General features: G+C 51.8%; 2 protein-coding genes across 3 annotated transcripts in view; one reads left to right on the top strand and one right to left on the bottom strand.

Moving 5' to 3' along the window:
• Telo2 (telomere maintenance 2) overlaps window positions 1-12,165 on the bottom strand; it is a 20,596-nt gene extending 8,431 nt beyond the window's left edge. Inside the window, exons 1-9 of one of the 2 annotated variants that reach the window (XR_009380597.1) lie at window positions 11,888-12,165; window positions 11,105-11,450; window positions 9,225-9,502; window positions 7,589-7,657; window positions 7,214-7,361; window positions 4,602-4,704; window positions 986-1,054; window positions 646-787; window positions 430-566 (exon numbers count right to left, since the gene is read on the bottom strand). Coding sequence is in view for 1 of the 2 variants with exons in the window: in XM_059270318.1 (XP_059126301.1) it covers window positions 430-566; window positions 646-787; window positions 986-1,054; window positions 4,602-4,704; window positions 7,214-7,361; window positions 7,589-7,657; window positions 9,225-9,502; window positions 11,105-11,436 (1,278 nt within the window). In the remaining variant the exon portion in view is untranslated. Of the gene's footprint in view, window positions 1-429; window positions 567-645; window positions 788-985; window positions 1,055-4,601; window positions 4,705-7,213; window positions 7,362-7,588; window positions 7,658-9,224; window positions 9,503-11,104; window positions 11,515-11,887 lie in introns of those variants that run through there. The other variant, XM_059270318.1, reaches the window with a different exon arrangement.
• On the top strand, window positions 11,975-21,894 carry Ptx4 (pentraxin 4). The gene is made up of 4 exons (XM_059269892.1): window positions 11,975-12,021; window positions 17,282-17,423; window positions 18,985-19,639; window positions 20,881-21,894. The coding sequence occupies exons 1-4, from the start codon at window positions 11,975-11,977 to the stop codon at window positions 21,519-21,521; spliced, it is 1,485 nt and encodes a 494-aa protein (XP_059125875.1). The 3' UTR covers window positions 21,522-21,894.

The raw sequence follows: 21,894 nt of genomic DNA, 5'->3' as shown, positions 1-21,894 counted from the left end.
AACCCCGTCAAGGCCCATCCTGTCCAACCTGGTAGTGCCCATGCCAATCAATGGCCAGTAGAGAATGACACCCTTATGCACTGCCAGCCCAGAGCAGCCCTACTGTCCACAGGGCTCAGAGCACCCAGGTCCAGCAGACCAACCCCAAGGCAATGGCTCCTTCGCTCCCGTCTAACCAAGCCAGGGAAGACAGCTTGGGGGGTACGTACTCACAGGCTTGGCCCGGAACATACAGACCCACTCCTGCTACCAACCACAGGAGCTGGAGTCAGAACTGCCCCACACACTGGGCCTTGGCCCTCCACACGCCCACCATGGGATACTCCTGAATCCTAGACCCCAGAGAAGTGAGGAACTGGCGGTGCACTCTATCACCAAGGGAGACCCAGAGCCCTGTCACCTAAGGACATAGAAAGACAGCCTGCTCACTTGGAATTTCAGGGGAGGCCCCTCGGGGTGGATCCTGGAGCTGACGACCTCGGCCACGATCATGCCCAAGCGACGCACGGGGGGCAGGCTGCTGTCCAGGCGACACTTCACGCCTGCCATCATGCTGGCCAGCAAATCTTAAAGCACCAGACACGAATCCTGAAGGGCTCCTCAGCGCGTTCGGGGTGGGGTGTGCCCATGCCACAGCCCGCTTACCATCCCGGATGCCCTGCAGCTCCGGCTCCCCCAGGTGTGCCAGGCAGACCAGGATGGCCTTGCTGATGTAGCACTGCTGCTCCAGGGGTGCGTGACGGACAGCACTGCTGTTGCCCCACGTCTCCAAGAGCTCCTTCAGCACCTGGCAAACAGCAGAGCCTCAGCCTGTTCGGGCCGCAGCTACCCCACAGCCACCTCAGTCTCAGGCCAGAGCCCACAACGCACCCAAGGGGCTGGAGCGTAAGTGAAGCTGGACCCCCGTCCCTCCCGTCAGGAGACAGTCCCTCTACCGCCCTTCTCCCGGGACTGCCACAGGCTTAGAGCGTCAAGCGGTGCTTACCTGTATGAGGAGTGGCCGCCGCTGACTGTCCATAGCCAGGTACCCCAGCAGGCTCTGCAGCATGGATGTCTACAACAGAAGTGAGTCCTGTCTACCAGGCAGGGACTGCTCCCTGCCTGCCCCTACCAGGGCCTTCAGAAGCTGAGGAAGAGGAATGGGAGGGGACGGATCTGCCAAGCTCCTGCCTCCCACAAAACCAGAGCGCCAGCTTCCCGCCCCAGCCAACCACCTCAGGACCACGAGTTTCAGCTGATACTTTTTCTGTCTTCCATTTCAACCAAACTTTGGAAACTCAGTAAGTTATCTGCCAAGTTTCAGACTTTCTGGCCCTCGTGCTAGAGGACACTTTCAATGCTGGTTTCTCCGCCCAGATGCACATCAGCAAACGTTGCTCCCCCCTGCGACTCTCTGGGCTCTGTCCTTTGCATAAGGCTTCTGAACTTCCCAGAGTCTATCTTATATTGTGTGTGTGTGTGAGTGTGCGCATGTGCAGCAGAGTCCAGAAGCATGCCAGGTCCTGTGGAGCTAGAGGTCCATGCATCTGTGAGCTTTCCTGTGTGGGAACTGGGAACTAAGCCAGGGTCCTCCACAAGAACAGTAAGGACTCCTAACCACTGAGGCATCCCTCCAGCCCTTCTGTCAATGTTTTCTTCAGACAAGATCTCACTGTGTAGGCCGCCATGCAGGTTCAAACACACGGCAATCCTGCCGACGCTGCTTTCACGCTAGAATGAGACGCACGAGCCGCCATCTCCACCCTCCACTCGTGCGTCCTTTACCTTCCTTATTCCGTGTTCAGGGCAGTGATTCTCCCTGTCACCTTTCCTGCTTTCACGGTCAGCTCCCCAGGTCTGTTTCACTATGCTTTTCTTGTCTTAGGCTTCTTGAGTAATGTATATATGTACTTCTTGAGTAGTGTATGGTACATTACTAAGCTATTCCATTTTGTGTGTGTCCGTGCACACATGTGTGTAGGGGTGTATGTATGAAGAAGTATGTAGGCTGTCCATGTGTGCAGTCACATGCATGTATGTGAAGACCAGAGGTCAACCTCAGGCATCATTCCTTAGGAGCCATCCAACTTGTTTTTGGAGACAAGGTCTCTCTACTATGTAGCCTGGCTGTCCTGGAACTTAGCCATCCACCTGCCTCTGCCTCCCAAGCTCAGGCATGAGGTAAACTGAATGAGAATGGCCCCAATATGCTCATAAATTTTAATACGCGGTCTCCAGTTGGTAGGTCTGTTTGGGAAGGGTTAGGAGGTGTGGCCTTGTTGGAAGAAGTGTGTCACTAGGGACACAGGATTTGCAGTTTCTTTTTTTTGGCGGGGGGGGGGGGGGGGGGGGTTCAAGACAGGGTTTCTCTGTGTAGCTTTGGAGCCTGTCCTGGAACTCACTCTGTAGCCCAGGCTGGCCTCAAGCTCACAGCTATCCGCCTGCCTCTGCCTCCCGAGTGCTGGGATTAAAGGCGTGCGCCACCGCCACCTGGCATGTTTGCAGTTTCTAAAGACTCCACTCCCAATGTCCCTCCCCCTCTCTCTGCCTCCTACTTTCAGATCAAGATGTGAACTCTCAGCCGTTCCTGCCATTATGCCTTAGCTCTGCCATCATGGACTCTAATTAACCCTCTGGAATCATAAGCCCAATTAAATGCTTCCTTCTATACGTTGCCTTGGTCATGGTGTCTTACCATAGCAATAGAAAAGTAACTAAGACAGCTGGGATGTGGCATGTGCCACCTTTGGGATTACCAGCTTTGAGGTTGGGGTCTCAGTGGGACCCGAGAGTCACCAATTTAGCTAGGCTGGCTAGCCATTGAGCACCACAGATCCACCTGTCTCTGCCTCTCCATCCCTGGGATGACAGTCACACACCACCATACCCAGCTTTCCATGCAGATTCTGGGGGCTCAAACTCAGATCCTCTTGCTTGTGTGTCAAGGACTGTGTGACCTAGTCACCTCCCTAGCCCCGTCAGTTCCCCTTGTTCACATCTCTAAGTCCACAGCCTTGTTGTGCCGGAATGACTACATGAAGTTCACTCTGGCAGCTGTGGTTCTAGGTCTGTGGCACCATCCCATGACTGGCTTATGATCTGATGGCTTAGAACAGAGCACTGGATTCAGGAGTAGACAGCCTGAATGCTCTTTCATCAGAGATTGGTGGGGACCATCTCTGCCTCTGTTTACCTAGAACCCCATCGCCCACCTGCCCTTTTAGAGGATGGCTTACATGTTAAAATGGCTCCATCCCTTCACGTGTACACTGCAGTGGTACCCGGCTGACAACTCATGTTACTGGGAGGACTCTCCAGGGCTCCTGAACGAGCTTCCCTGCATGTAGCAGGTGGGAGACAGTTCAGTTTCACCCTGGCTCCTCACATTTTGGTGCTTTGCACAGGAGCCAGAGAGTCCAACCAGCTCATCTCTGCTCAGCTGGCCTTACTTAGCAGGCCATTCAGCCTGGCCCTACCTACTGTTCTCTTGCTCTCTGGCCACCAGGGGGACCCACAACCAGCTCAGGCTTTCTGAACAGCCAATCAGCTAGCTCACTGGCATTCCAGTTCTCAGAGGCCTCCGGTCCACCGGTCCCCCCAGACAAATCCTTAGAGCCAGGCCTCCTCCTCCAAGCCAGCCTCCTGGCCTGCCTGCCCCTTGGTCTCAATACCTGCCATGTCACCCTATGTATTAAGTGGCCTACATGGGCAACATCTGCTTCCTTTCCTGTAACATGAACTTATGATGATGAGGGACGGGGCTCTTCTGTCCACAGAGGATGCTCAGTGCCCAAGACAGAGCCCGATTTCAAAGGAACGCTGTGAATGAAAAGGTGAGCAGGAGGACACAGTGGGTCCCCCTCACTCTTCCCTGTCCCCTGCTGCTGTCCACTTAGCTCTGGTTGTGTCCTGTTCCTCATTCTCCCTGGCTTTGACCTACTGGCCAGCTCTGAGCCAGAGCTCCAGGGCACGCGGACAGTGGCAGTCACGTATGAGGCACACAGCCTCTGGAGTCTGATGCATAGAATGGAGGTGGTGAGGGTACCTTCCTAGGTGGTACGGGGATCCGGAGATATGTGACATGCTCACTCAGTGCCCAGGATGCTGCAGAGATCATAAATGGTCAGAGGAGCCTACCACTTGGCTGACATTTCCTAGGCAACTGCTGTCTAACTACACTCATTGTTTATGTTGTTTTGGTTTTCCCCTGTGGTGATAAGGATAGAACAGCACCCTGTACGCCCCAGCACACACTGCTCTTTATTCTCTCCTTCTTCTTCTTCTTCTTCTGTTTTAGGGTCATTGAGACAGGGTCAGGCTGGCCTCAAACGTGTGTGTAGCTGGAGATGGTAATGACCTCCTGATGTTCCTGTCTCCAAATACTGAGATGACAGAAGTATGCCACTATGCCTAGACCGTTACTCTTCTTTTTTTTTTTTTTTTTTGAGACAAGATATCACTATGTAGACCAGGCTGATCTTGAACTCAGAGATTCAAATGCCCCCACCTCTGGAGTACTAACACGGTGTGTCATGCACCCAGTTCCCCTACTCCACTTCTAATAACAACTCTTCCTGTGACTTGCAAAGCCTGCAGGCGCCACCCTGCCCGGGCATTCTCACCGTGTGCTGGTACTGCAGGAACAGGAGCTTCCGGGTCATCACAAACTGTGCTTTCTTACTCTTCACCACCACGTTCCCTAGGAGTCGCGACACGACTTCAGGCCTGTGAGGCAGGTGTGGAAGGAGCCAAGTCACAAGTTGGCCTCAAAGGGAAGGAACAAGGAAAAGCTAACAGTATGGTGCCCCGTGTCCAGCCACCTGCTCACTCCGTGAGTTTGGCCAAGCCTTTCCATGACCTGAGTTGGTCCTTAATCTTTCCTCTTCCCAGAATGAATCTGAATACCCAAGGAAAGCCTGGGACCCACATCAGAGCCAAGAAGACCACCCCAAGGTGGGGGGCCTTCCTTGCTCTGCCAAGGATGAGTGCCTCTCTAAGACAGGGCAGCAGACGTTTGCTGTTAAGGGCCAGAAAGCACACTCTTAGACACTTCTACTCTCCATAGCAGCCACTCAACTCTGGTAGTAGCTGAAAACAGCCCCAGACAAATGTTTAAATGAATGGGCATGGCAATCTGCCAATAAAATTTATTTGCAAAAAACCACCAGCCTGACTTGGCCCAAAACAACAATCTGCAGAACGCCAAGCTAGATTACTTCCTGCAGAAAGTAAGACTGTGGCCAGCTGCCTCAGCCACACAGATATACATGAGGCTTCCCCCTCACTCATCACTTCTTTTGATTACATGTATTTATGTGTGTGTGTCCGTGTGTGCATCTGAATGTGTGTGTGTATGTCTCGGTGTGTGTATGTCTACGTGTGTGTGCATGTCTGTGTATCTATGTATTTGTATGAATATGCATGCCATATCATGCATACCACGGAAGTCAAGCGAACAACTTGCAAGACTGATTCTCTCCCACCATGTGGGTCCTGGGGATGAAACTCAGATGTCAACCTTGATAGCAAGTGACTGTACCTGCTGAGCTGTCTCACCAGCCCTTGTTATATCAAATCCCCCACAAAGGCCAATGTGGTAGCACACACTTTCAATCCCAGAACTTGTTAGGCAGAGACAGGCAGATCTCTGACTTTGAGGCCAGTCTGGTCTACATAGCAAGTTCAGGCCAGACAGGACTACATAGTGAGATTCTGTATTAAAGAAAGAAAAACAATTCCATACAAAGTCATAAAGGCTAGGGCTGTGAATATGGTTCCACAGGTAAAATGCCTGCTGGACAGCATGAGGACCTGAGTTTGGTCCACAGAACCACTAGAAAAAGCCAGGCATGGTGGTACATACTTGGATCCACAGAACCAGAAAGGATCCCTGGGGCTTGTTGGCCAGCCAGCCCAGGTTCAGTGACAGACTCTGTGTCAAAAACAAGGTAGACAGCTCTTGAGGGTCAACACCTGAGGCTGACCCCTGGTTTCCATGTGCATGGGCACACATATCTGCACATGCATGTATTAGCATGCACACACATAAAAACTTTTTTTTTTTTTTTTTTTTTTTTGGTTTTTCGAGACAGGGTTTCTCTGTGTAGCTTTGCACCTTTCCTGGAACTCACTTGGTAGCCCAGGCTGGCCTCGAACTCACAGAGATCCGCCTGGCTCTGCCTCCCGAGTGCTGGGATTAAAGGCGTGCGCCACCACCGCCCGGCTCACACATAAAAACTTTTAATTAAAAAAAAAATTAAAGAGACATAAAGGCTTGAAAAGAAGGAGGAAATCCCTAAAAATTTGAGAAAGCAAATCAATGTAAACTGACATATGGCGGGGTTGGGGATTTAGCTCAGTGGTAGAGCGTTTGCCTAGCAAGCACAAGGCCCTGAGTTCGGTCCTCAGCTCTGAAAAAAAACAAAAAAACTGACATATGGCTTTAGCACAGCCCAACTGACAGACAAGAGTCAGAACCTAAAGTGAACCTGGAATTCATGGGGCATACCTGCAATCCCAACACTGGTGGCTAAGACAGAGAGATCAAGAGTTCAAGTCCATCTTCAACCACACAGCATGTTTGAGGCCAACTCCAAACAAAACAAACAGGAAACCCACAGAACTCTAGGTGGTGCCCTGCTGAGGGCCCAGTGGACCTCACAAGATAGAGCCCAGAACTTTCGGGGACAGCTACTACAAACACACTAGGAGCCCACCACGAACAAGCAGGGGATATCAGTACACAATCCACACCCAAATCTACAACCAAAGAACGCAAAGTCAACACTGAGTGCTGCGTTGTGCAGACAGACACTGGGAGCCAGGTGAGCTAGCAATGTGCTCAGCATCCAGCCAGCCAACAGGCCTGCTTCCAGCAACAAGACCCATAGATGTACCTCCACAAACACAGAGATGAGTAAACAGAAGGAAGGGACCTGGACTCTGTCCGAGACAAAGCCAACACAGTTCAGTGGACACTCAGGGGTCGGAGAATCCCCACCACCAAGAAGCAGCGGATCAATGCGTGAGCCATGAGACCACGGTGGAAAATGTATGACAGGCACAACCAATGGCCAGCCTGAAAGTGCAATGCTGAGAGAGGAGGGCCCCCCAAACTGTACAGAACATGGGCTCTCGTACGGCACCCAGGAGAGCCGCATGGGAACGGCAGCCATGGGAGAGTCTCCTCTGCCATCCTGAGAGACGCTGGCCGGGAAAGGACCTGCCTGCTTACCTGTGAGTGGCCTCTACAAGCCCTGTCAGCACAGCCTCCACTGCCCGGTCAGGCACTTGCTCCACCAGGCGCCAGCACACCCGCTGCCACAGACAGCTGTCCTGGGTGAGCACTGTCAGCTGGGGCACCAGCACGCCCAGGATCTCTTCTGAGGGGACACAGAGACCCTAAGCTTCAGGAGCCACCCTCAGCCAGGGGCCAATGGCTCACAGGCATGGGCAAGCCCAGAGACAATATTAGCCGACCCAGGGTCAGACCCAAGTGAGGGAACCCCACTGAGGGCAAGGGTCAACTCGCATGTCACGGGATGTGTACATCCTGTTCATGATTCTCACCCCCCTCCAAGGATGGGGGAGGGCGTCAGGGAGTACTCACTCTTTCTCCCCTGGATGCAGACCTTCCCCAAGACTTGAGACACGAAGGAGACAGAGCAGTCTAGGCCATCTGGAATGAAAACCAAGGTCTGACTGCAAAGGAGGTCAGCAGGAAAAACATTAAGGACATCTGACTAAGGCTCGAGACCTTGTGCTTACCAGCCAGGTCAGCCATGGAAACGCCAGCTATTTGGAACGAATGTGCATATCTAACCAGAGGAAAAACCTAAATGGAGCTGTTTTTAACTTGAAAATCTAGTAATAATATGCTTCAAAAGCGTCACACACATCATCTCAACCATCAAAATGACCCTACCTACCTACATCACTGGAGATGCACCAGAAGGATCCTGGCCTAGGAGCCAACTACAGAAGCAGAACTGGGCTCTGGGCAGGCTATAGACACCAGAGTGGCCACTGCCTACAAGATCTCCCTCCTTGGTGAAGAAGGAGCCATAAGAAGGTCAAGAACAAGGCAGGGAGGGGGTGGCAGCCTCCCACTAGGAGAGCTGAGATGATGACACCTTCCAGAAAACAGACATGGAGCCAGACACACGGTGACCTAAGGACAGGTACTTAAGAGCCTGTAAGGACAGAATCCAAAGCACAATTAAGAGCGGAGTGAGGGGGTTGGGGATTTAGCTCAGTGGTAGAGCACTTGCCTAGCAAGCACAAGGCCCTGAGTTTGATCCTCAGCTCCAAAAAAAAAAAAAAAAAAAAAAAAAAGAGTGGTGTGATACCCTGTCTCCAAAACAAAACAGACCAGAAGGTGGTTGCTGTGAGAATCTAGGGAAGACAGCGGCCTGGGCCAGGTAGGGGCCATGCCAAAGCTCTAGAGGACCAGCTTTCTCTGGAGTCACATGGGTAAAGGACACAGGAGCCCTCACTGAGCTGGGCTGAGCCCATGGAAACAAGCCAGAGTGGAAACTCAGTTGGAGCAGGCTGGAAGAAGGCAACCCGAGTGGCTCCAGGTAAGCTGAGGTACGGCTCAGACTGGAGTGTGCTCGCGGCAGGCACGAGAAGGAAGGGGGAATACTTCAGGAAGAGGCAAAGGCTCAAGCCAGTCAGTATCTGACAGCTCACTCACCCAGAAATCACAATGGCTCTTCCCCAGTACTCACTCTTGAGGTGTATATACCTAGGAAGGCCAGTTGTAATGTGCCAGAGAAGGCAGAGCTAACCTTGAACACCCACAAGGTGGTTCCTAGAGATCTGTGAGTGACAGGCAGTCCCCACAGTGCCAGACACACATGTGAAAAGCATCTGCCCACAGACCCAAGAATAGTCAATACACAGCGGGCACTCAAAACCACCACCACCAAAGACACAGACAAGCAGACTCACATAAGCAAACAAGGACGGCTTCTAGGACGGACAAGTGACTGGGCAGGAAAAGCAGGTCTCAGTCTGGTGGCTTTGCCTAACATCTAACTAAGAGCTAAAGAAACCTAGGGTCAGACCCAGCTCCCCAAGATCAAAAGCCAAAAGACAGATGAAACTCCATCAGGTGATGTGATATTGTCCAAACCTACCCGACAGCACCACCCTGACTCGTAAGGCCCCACTGGCTTTGAGCATCTTACTTCAAGGAGAGGGAGAAAATAAAGCTGAGAGAGATGCTGAGGCAGGGGACTAACCTTGGAGAAAATTCACAACTGCCTTTAGAGCTTGCACGACCTCCTGGCCGAGCAGAGGGAAATAGTTCTGGGGGAAGAACAGGGTCAGGTTGTCGTGCTGGAGACAGTTGCCCAGGTGATCGGGCAAGCCCACCACCTTGCTGAGCAGCGTCTCCTGGAACAGGGGGAAGCTGGGCTTTGTCTGCGGCCGACACTGCTCCTCCATTAGAGCGGCCACTCTGCCCTTGCTCAGAAACGTCTCCAGGAGCCGAGCCGTCTTCATCAGACGGAAGCTAGGGCTAAAGAAGAGCAAGTGTGTCAGGCAGCGCCCTCAGCCCCGCTAGCCTGAGTCCCCTTCTGGCCATAAACAATCAGTCCCAGAGCTAGGGAGATGGCCCTGAAAGCATCTAAGTTTGATCCCCAAAACCCACATAAAAAAGCCAGCTGAGTGACACACGCCTTTAATCCCAGCATCTAAGAGGCAGAAGCAGGAGAATCTCTGTGAGTTAAAAGCCAACCTGGTCTACATCGTGAGTTCAAGGGACAGTCAGAGCTACAAAGTGAGACCCTGTCTCAACCCCCATCCCCCTGCCCCACCACCCAAAAAAGAAAACAAGCAAACAGGTGAGGTGATAAGTACTTGGAGTCCCAGCCCTGGGGACAGACAGGTGGATCCCCGAGACTCCCTGCCCAGACAGCCTAGCCTAACTGGCAAGCTCCCAGCGGATGAGACCCCCGTCTCCAAAAACAAGAGGCTGGGCATGATAGTGCCTTTCATTTCTGCACTCTGGAGGCAGAGGGAGGAGAGAATCTCAGTGAGTTCAAGGCAAGTCTAGTCTAAAAGTCCCAGGACAGCCAGAGCTGCATAATAGAGAGACCTTATCTCAAAAAGACCAAAAAACAAAACCAAAGAATCAGTCCTAACAACTTCATAAGCATTTACATTTTAACTCATCCGCTAAAAGAAAACACTTAATTCCACTGCTGAGCAGCCAGTGACTAGGTGGATGTCCCACTGGACCTGGACATTTCTTCCTCTGCTCCTCACTGCGCTTGCCTGGGCCACAGCAGTTGTTGGTTTAAGTTTTGAGGTTTTATTTCATGTGTGGGGGTGTTTTGCTGCAGGTAGTACAGTCTGTGTACTAAAGCCTGTGGGGAAGAGGGCTTCAGATTCCCGGGAACTGGAGTTACAAACCGTTGTGAGCAGCCTTTGTGGGTGCTGGGAACTAAACCCAAGTTCTCTGGAAGAGCAGCCGGTACTCTTAACCCGTGAGCCACTTCTCCAGCCCCCACCACAGCAGTTTCTAAAAACCCAGCTTCTCAAGGCCACTGCATCTTCCCAAGGATTGGCACTCGATTGGATATGAAACCTGGGACTTGGGATCCATGGTAGCAACATTGCAGCTAGACATTTAAAAACCTGAAACTGCTGAGCGGTGGTGGCACACACCTTTAATCCCAGCACTCGGGAGGCAGAGGCAAGCGGATCTCTGTGAGTTCAAAGCCAGCCTGGTCTACAGAGTTAAGTTCCAAAACAACCAGGGACACAGAGAGTAACCCTGTCTCAAAAAAAACCAGAAAAAAATAAATAAAAACCTGAAATGTCCTAAGATGTCCTGAGAGTGCCATAGAATAAAGGGTAGGTCCAGAAGAGGACAGCTAGTGACCAACTATCTTTCTGGTGTCAGCTGGGGGTGGTGGAGACTGAGTTACTGGTTTGCTCCTGCTATCTGCAATGTGGAACCTGCTCTTTCTCCCAGCCTCCAATACGAGGGAGTGAGGCCAGGCTAAGATGCAGGCGTCCTTCCCTTTCAGAGCTGGGCACAGCTACACTCAGCTTTAAGGTTTACGTAAGGTCTCTTCTCAGAACTTAGGCGCCCTGTTGCTCATGAGCTGCTCACCCAGCAGTGCTCTCAATGGCCTCCATCAGCACCAGGAAGGCTTGGTCTGGGGGGCCCTCCAGGAAGAAGCTCTCCCAAAGCCGCTCCAGCTGGCCATCAGGGGATAACTCCAGCCAACCTGGGCTCAGCTTGCTGACCAGACATCTGAGAACGGCTGAGAAGTGGTTGGTGGTAAACTCCTCCTTCTCAGAGAGAGCTGGATCCTCGGTTCCACCCAGGTATCGATTCAAGGTCCCCAGGGTAGAGAGGATGTGGCCTACATCCTCTGAGGATGAAAGGGTGTGAATAGCTTCTTGGACGGTGAGTCGGACAGCAGACAGTGCTGGGTCCATCTTGCAGGACAGGGCTGAGGGGCCCAGAAGAGCAGGTTAAGAGTCTCAAGAATTCTTCCCGTGGCACCCACGAGGGACTCGGCTAAGGAGAGGGGAGGGTCGGCTCCAACTCTCAGAAACCCCACCGGCCCTCTTCTGTGCTCCCTGGCGCCTCACGCGATCTCACTCAAGCTGTCCCTGCCTTCTCTGAGTTCCCTGCCTGCCGGGTGGTCTGACAGGGCTTCCGTAGCGGACTGTGCCCGTCAGGTGGGCCAGCACCGGTGCCCCGGGGGCTGTGTCCTCTGCTAAGCTCGCTGGTACTTGGGTGTACGAGTGGCTCGCCAGGCTGCAGCAACTGCAACCCCAGCGTCTGCAGCTCCAGGTGAGCACCCAGTCCCCTAAACACCAGGCCCTGGGCTAGCACGGAAGCTGGCCATCCCGCAAGGTCGCCACCACGGCAGACCCAACCCACCGGACCAACCACTCCTACAGGGTTCCCCCGGCCCCCATGCTTCAGAGCCAAGGCCGCGTGCTCCCTCCCGCGCGCCGCTGATTCGCCATGACACCGGGACCACGCGCCCCGTGCAGCGTCAGCCGAGGGCAGCCGTGAGTGCGAGTCCAAGAGCTCGCATGGAACTGGCAAGGATATTTAAGAATTTCTGGATCTGATGCCTATAGGGGCGCTCGGGACGAATCGGCGTAGCGCCAGCGCGCTGGTGGCCGCAGCATCTGCGCCTGCGTGAGAGGAGGAAGAGGCGTGGCCTGAGAGAGGGCGGGACTGGGGCAGGTGTGTCCGCCCCTTCCCTCCGCTGGTGGCTGCTGTCTGTTTTCCCTGATTCTGGAGCGGCCCTCCCCAGCACCCTGCCCCACCTCGCTCGCTTGGGTCCGGTGACTTTCCACCATAGAGCTGGGCTTCCTGAGGACGACACTAACCCTCAGTTGGGGCTGTCAGGGAAACTAAATTAAGGAAGCCAGGAATAGCAAACCCAGACAAGTGGTGATGCTGGTGCACGCGGTGGGCACACGAGGCTGCATTGTTTAATGCAAACCCACAAACGGCTTGTAAACTACTTTAACTGAAACATCACTGATCAAGTAGCCTCCCAGGGGCCCTGGCTGCCGTCTGAATATTGCATTATGAAACATTCCATCATGACAGAACTTTTCTTGACCATCCTGATCCGGAGGATATGCTGAGGCAGCAACCTTTCAGCAGGACTAACTGTGGGTGGATCTGGGCAATGTGTATTCATTCGACAGCATCAGGCAAATTTACCCTTCCTGAGAAGGAAATGGAGAACTAAAGTCCCCATTCGGGCTCAGCAGTTAAGAGCGCATGCATACTAGGTGCTGGGGTGGTATCTCAGAGCTTAAAAGTACTTGCTGCTCTTGCAGAGGTCCCAGGTTCGGTTCCCAGCACCCATGGAAGTGTTGCTAATCAGCTGGCCAGGATCTGTTTACTCTACACAGGTAAAAAAAAAAAAAAATTTAAAAAAAAAAAACTGGATCGTCAAAGAGCTCTTACAGTGTCAAGTGCTACCTTCCATTTCTCTTCGTGTTTGACCTCAGTGAGAGGCGGCAGGTGGCTCCTCCTAGTGTTAGGGGCCTGGAGGCATTGGGAGCTCTAACCCGAAAAGTAATTCTAGAAAATCTGGGTGGCAGTGTTGCACGCCTTTAATCCCAGCACTCGGAAGGCAGAGGCAGGCGGATCTCTGTGAGTTCGAGGCCAGCCTGGTCTACAGAGCGAAACCCAGGACAGACACCAAAGCTACACAGAGAAACCCTGTCTCGAAGAAAAAAAAAAAAAAACAAAACAAAAAACAAAAAAACAAAAAAACAAAAAAACACAAAACTTCTAGCCCTTGTGTAGGATTCCTAGCCCTGACAGCTTTACGGTTTTTAATGACAGCAGTGTTATAATTCTTGGCCTAGGTTTGAGACCTCTTGGCTCTTTGGAACTGTTCTGGTATCCAGGGCTGCAGCTCCTCTCCTCTGGGTTTTGGCGCCTCAGCTGCTGCTCCTCGGCTGTCACAAGCTGGCTGCCCTGTCCCTTTTGCAGTTTGGTCACTGCCGGTGCCTCCTTACGGCTTCTTTCTTCTGGATACCAACTCAGCCCACATTCCTGACAGCAGGCCAGCAGTCTCAAGGGAAGACTTTAGCTGAACCTAAAGCTACCACAGAAATGGAGGCAGCACAGGATAGTCTCTCCCAAGGGGAACCTGAGCAGCAGCTTTCAAAGCCTAAAAGGGGAGCTTCCTCCAAGCTCAGCCTCGGCACCAGCCTCAGCAGTTCCTCCGCTAGGCCACCAGGGGGCGGATTCCCCTTCTCAACATGGTGGAAATCATTGCAAGGTCGCCTAGAGTTCATCCAGGCTTGTGTGGTAGGAGCCTGGTACAAACTGTTTCAAAAAGCCCTGCGGCTGTGCCTTCCCCAGCTGAAGCAATCAGCGACCTTAGCAATAGCTGAAGCAATACCTTTCCCGGTATAGTCAGTGAGTGCTGGCAGAAGGGCGTCCGCTGGCTGTTGACTGACAATCCTTTTGCTCAAGGCATCCAGGACAACCAAGGGAAGCCCAGCAGCTGCTAACTAAGGGGTCGAGTGGCCTCAGCACCCCAATATCTTGGCTTACTTACAGGAAATGAACACCAGAGTGCTTACAGTTCAAAGAAATGTGGCCAGGCGGTGGTGGCACACACCTTTAGTCCCAGCACTCGGGAGGCAGAGGCAGGTAAATCTCTGTGAGTTCAAGGCCAGCCTGGTCTACAGAGTGAGTTCCAGGACAGCACAGAGAAACCCTGTCTCAAAAAAAACAAACAAGGAAGGAAGGAAGGAAGGAAGGAAGGAAGGGAGGGAGGGAGGGAGGGAGGGAGGGAGGAAGGAAGGAAGGAAGGAAGGAAGGAAGGAAGGTTAACAGTGCTTATCCCAGTGCCCCAGGGAGAGATGGGTGTCAGGAGGATCCAATCTTGACTTCAAAGGTAAAGGTGCTGGCTGCCAAGCCTGACAACCTGAGTTCAACCTCCAGGATTCACAAGGTGGAAGGAGAGGACTGAGTCCTGGAAGTTGTCCTCGAACCTTCACAAATACTCCATAGCGCTTTTACACACACACACACACACACACACACACACACACACACACACACACAAATAAATAAATGCAATATTAATTTTTTTTAAAGGCCGGTCCTGAGAGCTGGGGAGATGGTTTACTAGGCAAAGTGCTTGAGGTACTAACATAAGGATCTGAGTTCAAACCGCCAGCACCCATATAAAAGCCAAGTGAGAGGTGTGCATCTGTGTTGCCGAGATTCCTCCCTGGAGGAGATGCAGACAACATCTACCCCCTCCTTCTACAGTCCCAATGATGAACTGAGGTACAATTCCACCGAAGTTCACTCTGAGGAACCAATGAATTTATTAGGCTTCCTTACAGAGCTGTTGGGGAGGGGTGACAGGCAGGAGCATAGACGCCCTTAAAGCCATACTGGAAGGTTGGCATGGATGATGACTCCCCATGACTGCGTACATGGAGCCCCTCCCCTAACCCTTTCCTAGCTATATATTCTACCCCTCGTCTTAGATCCCACATGCAATGGCAGAATTGCACACAACTGGTTGCCCCTCCTCTGTGAGGTGAGGTAGCACCAACAGTCATTAAGCCCAGCCATGAAAGCAGGCCCAGGTTGATGGTCACAGAGTGACTTGGAGGATAGTCTGTACAGCTATCTGTAACCCCAGCATTGGGGCAGGGGCATAGGTAAATAGGTGGATGGGGGGAACTTGCTGGCCAGCCAGGCTAGCCAATCAATAAATTCAAAGTTCAGTGAGAGACTCTGTTTCAAAAAAATAATAATAATAATAACATGGAGATCCGTAGAGGAAGGCATGTGACTTAAATGTTTGGTCTCTACACATGTACGTGTGAGTAAATACACACACAAAATAAATACATAAAGAAATAATCGAAGTCAACACTGAAGTCAGTCCAGAGAACAGGGAGTAAGGAGCCACCACCAACACAGTTGTGCGGACCCACGTGGGACAATGTGGGAGTCAGAGAGGCTGGAGGCTGGTATCTCCAGATAGAGCCAAGGCTTGAGGGTGGGATGTGACAACCCCAGTATGAGACCTTTCTGTGACTCCATCGCTGAACTACAACTTCATTGTTCCTTTATCCATCCATCTTCCTGAAGCTCACCATCCAGTAACTTCCCAGTAAGTGCAGGGTGGGGGAGGATACCTTTCCCAAGCCTCTGCCTATCTGAAAATGTCTTTACTCTTTGCTCCTGCTCTATTCGCGTGAGCTAGATGTACTATTTTATCTTTTCATGGTTGCTTTAGTCATTTTTGTGATACCAGGGATCACATCTTGGCCCAGCATAAATGTTAAGAGAGTCAGTGGTCCCCTGGAGAGTGTCTCGGTCACCTCCACAGATTTTCTCCCTAGAAGTTTTTGTGATTTTTTTTTCTCCATCTGTGTTCTGACACATGACATCAGTGGCCCACCCTCTGGTATGGCAGCCTGGTTCACGTCATCTTGAAATGCTGGGTACTTTTGTGGGGGACACCTTCTCAAGTTATTTTATTGCTGCAAACTAGGATTCTTCGAACAACAGAACATTATCTTCTCTCGGCTCTGGAGGCTAAAAGTCTGAAAGCAAGATGACGTGCTACCTCAGAAGGATGCTGGGAAGGCCTTTGTCTCCTCTGGCTTCTAGGGCTCCAGGTGTACCCCACCACAGCAGCTCTGGTCCCATCTCTGCCACCATCTTCACTGGGTCTTCTCCATGGTGTCCTCTCCTCTCTGTCTCTATCAGGACACTGGCTGTTGAGTGCAGGGCTATCACAGGGTAACCCCACCTTAAGATATGCCTAGCAGGCCGGGCAGTGGCAGCGCATGCCTTTAATCCCAGCACTCGCGAGGCAGAGGCAGGCAGATCTCTGTGAGTTCAAGGCCAGCCTGGGCTACAGAGTGAGTTCCAGGACAGGCTCCAAAGCTACACAGAGAAATCCTGTCTCGAAAAACAAAAACAAAAACAAAAACAACAACAACAACAAAAAAAGATATGCCTAGCCATTTTCCCCATAAGGCTATATGGGCATCATTAATCCCCCTGCACAGCCTGTAACCAAAAGCCAGTCAGGAAAAATCAGATATGTTTACTTGATTTCAACATTACATAATACATTTGTTGAAACACCACATTCATTCAAAATATGTGCAATTTGTGTGGTGTGTGTGTGTGTGTGTGTGTGTGTGTGATCACATACCTGTAGTCCTAGCTGAGGCTGCATTGGATCCCTTAACCCAGGAGTTCAAGACCAGCATGAACTACACAGCAAGACCCTTTCCCTGGAAAGAAAGACAATAGCTAATTTTAAGTTATCCCATTCTAGAAGAAAAACCTAAGTTAAAGTCAAACTCGCTCACATTACCAAGAGGGATTTCTTTTCCAAGGGAATGAGAAGGGAACTCACAGGACCTGGCTGTGTGTGGCCAGGATGCTGGGCACCAGAGCAGACCTGGCCTTGAGAGCTTCCTGGTCACACTCAACCCCTGTCCTGCTGTGACTTCTTGGTGGAAACTCTAGTGTAGGTGCTCCTGTTAGAGCCATTATCAGCCCGTCTGCCCCGAGCACATCCACCAGAACAACTTCCCAGAGAAACTGTTTGTGCCTGTTTGAAGCTTGTTTCCCTGGGAACCTTGGGTTCTCAGAGCCCATTGGATTGGAGGCAGATGCCTTTCATTAAGATGGCAGGAAGAACCTAACACTCAGCCAGGACAGAAAGAGGAAAACCATTCAAGTGGTGAGCTGTATGAGACAGACTCAGGGACCAACCTCAGCTCCTGTGTCTGTGTCTCCCAGCATGGGCTGCTTGAAGGAGAAGACCCTGTCTTTTCTCCTCATTTTTGTGTCCATATCTGCACGTGGGACTCTGTTGCAGGAAGCTAACCCCGCTAGGCAAAGAAAACCATTTTTTGAGAGGCTTCGTCGACTAGAAGAGCAGGTAGGTGAAACACGCTTGGGCAATTGGTCGTATAAAGCCCGTAGCAGGTAATGGATGTTACAGAGAGAGCTGCTATCTGTGTTCACTGGACACAGCAATTGGTTGGCTATCCTTGCTGGAAGCTGACAATAGTCTCACCTGGTTTTGGAAACCAGGCAAGCATTTGCTAGGCTCGGCTCTAAAGTCCAACTAGACAGTGTGTGTGGGAAGATGCAGGAGACTCAAAGTGGTCTCTAGGAGGCCCAAAAGCATGGCCGGAGAGGCCTGGGTAGCAACAGTACAGGACAGTGTCCATAGGTGTGGGAGCTGTAAGAGCACTGTTCTTCCTCAAAACAGAACATATGCCCTTGCCCAAGGGTCCCACTTGGGGTCTGTAGACAGTACTCCAGCCCAAGCACTTCCTATACTGATCCCGCTAAAGCCAGGCGTGGTAGTTACCCATAATCCCAGCGCTCAGAAGATCTGAGTGAGATCTTCTGTGAGTTTGAGGCTAGCCTGAGTGACATAGTAAGTTCTAGGCCAGCTTGGGCTACTGAGTGAGACTCTGTTTCAAAAGTAACAAGCAAAAAACCTGAAAAGGAGTTGGGTGTGGTGCCACATGCCTTTAATCCCAGCACTCAGGAGGCAGAGGCAGGCAGATCTCTGTGAGTTAGAGGCCAGTCTGGTCTACAATGAGAGTTCCAGGAGAGCCAGGGCTACACAGAGAAACCCTGTCTTGAAAAAAAAAAAAAAAAAACCTGAAAAGGCTAAGGCTAAGGTTGCTCAGTGGCAGAGTGATGCTTTGCCTAGAATAAACAAAATCCTAGATTCCGTTCCCAGAACTATAAAAACCATGAATAAATAAATAAATAAATAAATAAATAAATAAATAAATAATGTGCTTGGAGGTAGAGAGATAGCTCAGCAATTAACAGCACTAGCTACTTGCTCAGGACCCAGGTTCATTCTCAGCACCCACATGATGACTCACAATTACCCACAATCATCCTGGGACCTCCGAAGATACTGGATACACACAAAGTACACATACATGCATGCAGACAAAACACTTATACACATCAAAGTAAACAAATAAATATAAAATTTTAGGGGGTAGTTTTTGTTTTTCAAGACAGTTTCTCTGTGTAGCCCTGGCTGTTCTGGAACTTGCTCTGTAGATGAGGCTGGCCTAGAACTAAAATATTTTTAAATGCACTCATACGAACAGCTCATCTTCGGTCCCCTCTGATCACAGAGGTAGCCTTGAGGACCACAGCAGTGAGATGACTGACTGTGGTCTTCCAGAGTGTCAGAGTTGGGAAGGACCACAACCAGGGCCATGAGCATGGAGCCCACATCTTACACCAAGCAGCTGTGGCACCTCAGGACAGTCACCCCCTTTGTACCTGGCCCTTTGGGACTAGTTATGATAATCTCCCCATATGTCCTAGCATGGTGACAAGGATCAAATTGGTCAATCTCTATACAGTGCCACCCACAGGCTTGATGCAGAATAGGGGTTTCTGAAGTATACTTAGGATGGCGTCCTGCCAGTCCCATGACAGCTGTGTTCTCTTTACAGTTTCAGAGATTCCAACAGGTGACCTTAACACACCTGCAGGACATTGCCAACAACTATAACGTGCACTACAATGTGGATGCCCGCTTCCAGAGTCTGGTGGAAGAGAGCCAGGCCGTAGCTCTAGCAGTGAACCAGTCTCAAGCCGCCATACAAGCGGATGTGGCCCACCTAAAAGCTTGGTTTAGGAAGAGCCAGCGCAGGAGCCGGAAGGTGGATGCCAAGCTTCAAGCCTTGAACCTCACCCTAAGCACAAAGAGCAGGCAGTGGGAGGAGGAGGAAAAGGAGCAAAAGGCACAGAGGGAGGCTACTGCAAGCCTGGCCCTGAGCATTCGGGCCCTGCAGGATGCATTGGCAAGCCTAACACAGCAAGTCCACAGCCAGGATGCCAGGCTTGCTGCTCTGGAGGGGCAGATGCAGAGGGCCTCCCCTGGTACTGAGGCTCAGGGGCTGACTACAGCCCTCACCCCCACTCAGCTTGCTCAGAGAGGCCCAGGCTCCTTGCGACTGTGGAGAAACAGCCAGATACCCAGGCCTTCACTCCAACACAGGAGTTCCCCCCAAGACTTCACTGTCCATGTCCAGAAGACACAGAAGTTCCAAGCCCCAAGCAGCCATCAAGCAGCCCTACCAAGGACCCACCAAGGACCAGAAAGAAGTAAGTGACACAAGCCTGTCACCTCCCTATCCAATTCCAGGTTTCACTAGCAATACCTGAGGTTATAATGTCATTCCCTATCCCTGTCACCCCAAAAGGCTTTCCCTGCAAGGGCCATATGCCCAACACCAGAAGAGAGAATGGCCAACCTTATTGCTTGCAGGTCCTCAGCAGGTCAGGTCACATGGCAGAAGGGCCTCTGTTGAAGTGATTGCATCAGGAGCCTCAGGATGAGGAACTGTGTGGAACAATGACCCTCGCTCCATAATAAGAACACAGGGTCTCGGAGTAGCCAAAGCCAAATAGTTTAGTTGGTGGTTGTGCAGGAGCCCAAAGGGCAGACCTGGCTGGTGAGTTTTATTTTCCTGACCACATTTCCTGGATTCTCATTGATGGAGTTCTTCAGAGAGGGACAATCTTTTCTACTTGTCTCAGACAGATAGTCCCCACCCCAATCCTGCTGGGCTCGTGATGCCCTCCACTTTCCCGAGACTGGGCTCAGTCACACAGAAGACCTCTCAATTTAAGACAGACTGAAAATTGCCCAGGCAAGCAGGTACCAGTTGCTAGATGGAAGAGAGGGGCCTGGTGCTGCCTGCTTATCTGTGATTCATAGGTGCGTTCTAAAGGCACCTCACACTGAAAACAGACCATAATGATTCATTTCCTACAGAATCGTCCTAGATTATCTGGCTGATAGTAGTCACCAGAAGCTAGAGAGAAAGGCAGGAGAGTTGGAGTTGGAGGACACTTGAGGACAGAGGCAGCGCTTAGGAGGATGTACGGTGGAACTGGGGCATAGCCAGGAACCAAGGCCTGCAGGGCTCCTACCAGTTCCAAACAGGAGGAGGAAGTTCCTCTGAGCCTCTGGAGGAAGCTGTGTCTTGAACCCCGTGAGACCAGGCTCAGGTTTATGACCTCCGAGAGAGGGCTGGCTTAAGTCAATAACCTTGGAGCAGAGTTACAGCGGCCACAGGGAGCTCAGACAGAGGCTCCCTTGCTTGTGAGGGGCTTCATAGACAGCTGAGTCACACAGAGGGGATCCACCCACTCCCTGAGAAGTTAGCTCTCAGTCCTTCCTGCGGAGCAGAAGCGGTCAGATTGTGAGGACAGAGGACAGGGCATGGGGCAAGCACTCCAAAGCCCCTGGGTGATGTAGGTGAGAGCGAGGAGCAGGCCCGCAACAGGATGCTTCTGAACTGCCTCGTGCTCGGGGATGACGCTCTTCCCTCTGTTTCCAGTTTGCAGCTCGGGACCGGTGCTAACTTTTCCCAACGCCTCCACTAAAAACGTGATCTTTCTGAGCCCCGGCTTCCTCGTGCCCCTACGAGCTCTGTCCTTCTGCAGTTGGGTTCGTGTGGCCTCCAGCCACCTGGGCACCCTCCTTTCCTATGCCACCAAAGACAATGACAACAAGCTAGTACTGCATGGCCGAGACTCCCTGGTCCCCGGCTCCATCCACTTTGTGATCGGTGACCCGGTCTTCAGGGAACTGTCCCTGCAACCACTCCTGGACGGTCAGTGGCACCACATTTGTATCATCTGGACATCCACGGAGGGCAAGTACTGGCTCCACATAGACCGAAGGATAGTAGCCACCGGCTCCCACTTCAGAGAGGGCTATGAGATTCCTCCTGGAGGGTCCCTCGTGTTGGGCCAGGAACAAGACACTGTGGGGGGTGAGTTTGACAGCTCTGAGGCCTTTGTAGGGAGCATATCTGGCTTGGCCATCTGGGACCGGGCACTGGTCCCTAGAGAAGTTGCAAACCTTGCCACTGGGAAAGAGCTCCCAGCAGGTGCCATTCTGACGCTGGCCAATGCCACGTCGGTGGGTGGATTCGTGCAGAGGGCCAAGTGTACCTGCCTGGAGCAGTGTCCATAGGCTGCCACACACGGGCTGCATCACAGTCAAGGCCAGCAAGAAGAGGCCAACACATTCCAAACCACTCCCCTGCCATCACTGCGGGGCGGTGCACCTGTGCTCTGAGGTAGGCACCCCTGTATGGAGGTTGGGAGTAGATGGAAAATGTGTAATGGAGAAAGAGGGGGCCCCAGACTGCAACTTACTATAGTGGAATTCTTTTGTTTGTTTGTGGTTTTGCGGTTTATTATTTTCTGAGGCAGGGTCTTACTCTGTAGTCTTTATTGGCCTAGAACTTACTCTGCATCCCAGGCTGGCCTCAAACTCATAGTAGTCTGCCTCCAGAGTGCCAGATGTGAGTCACCAATCCCCCTTCCTTCCTTCCTTCCTTCCT

Source organism: Peromyscus eremicus, chromosome 8a (genome assembly GCF_949786415.1).
Source record: "Peromyscus eremicus chromosome 8a, PerEre_H2_v1, whole genome shotgun sequence".
In the NCBI taxonomy this organism is placed as follows: Eukaryota; Metazoa; Chordata; class Mammalia; order Rodentia; family Cricetidae; genus Peromyscus; species Peromyscus eremicus.
Note: the sequence above shows the minus strand (reverse complement) of the source record. Positions and strands in the feature narration are given on the sequence as shown.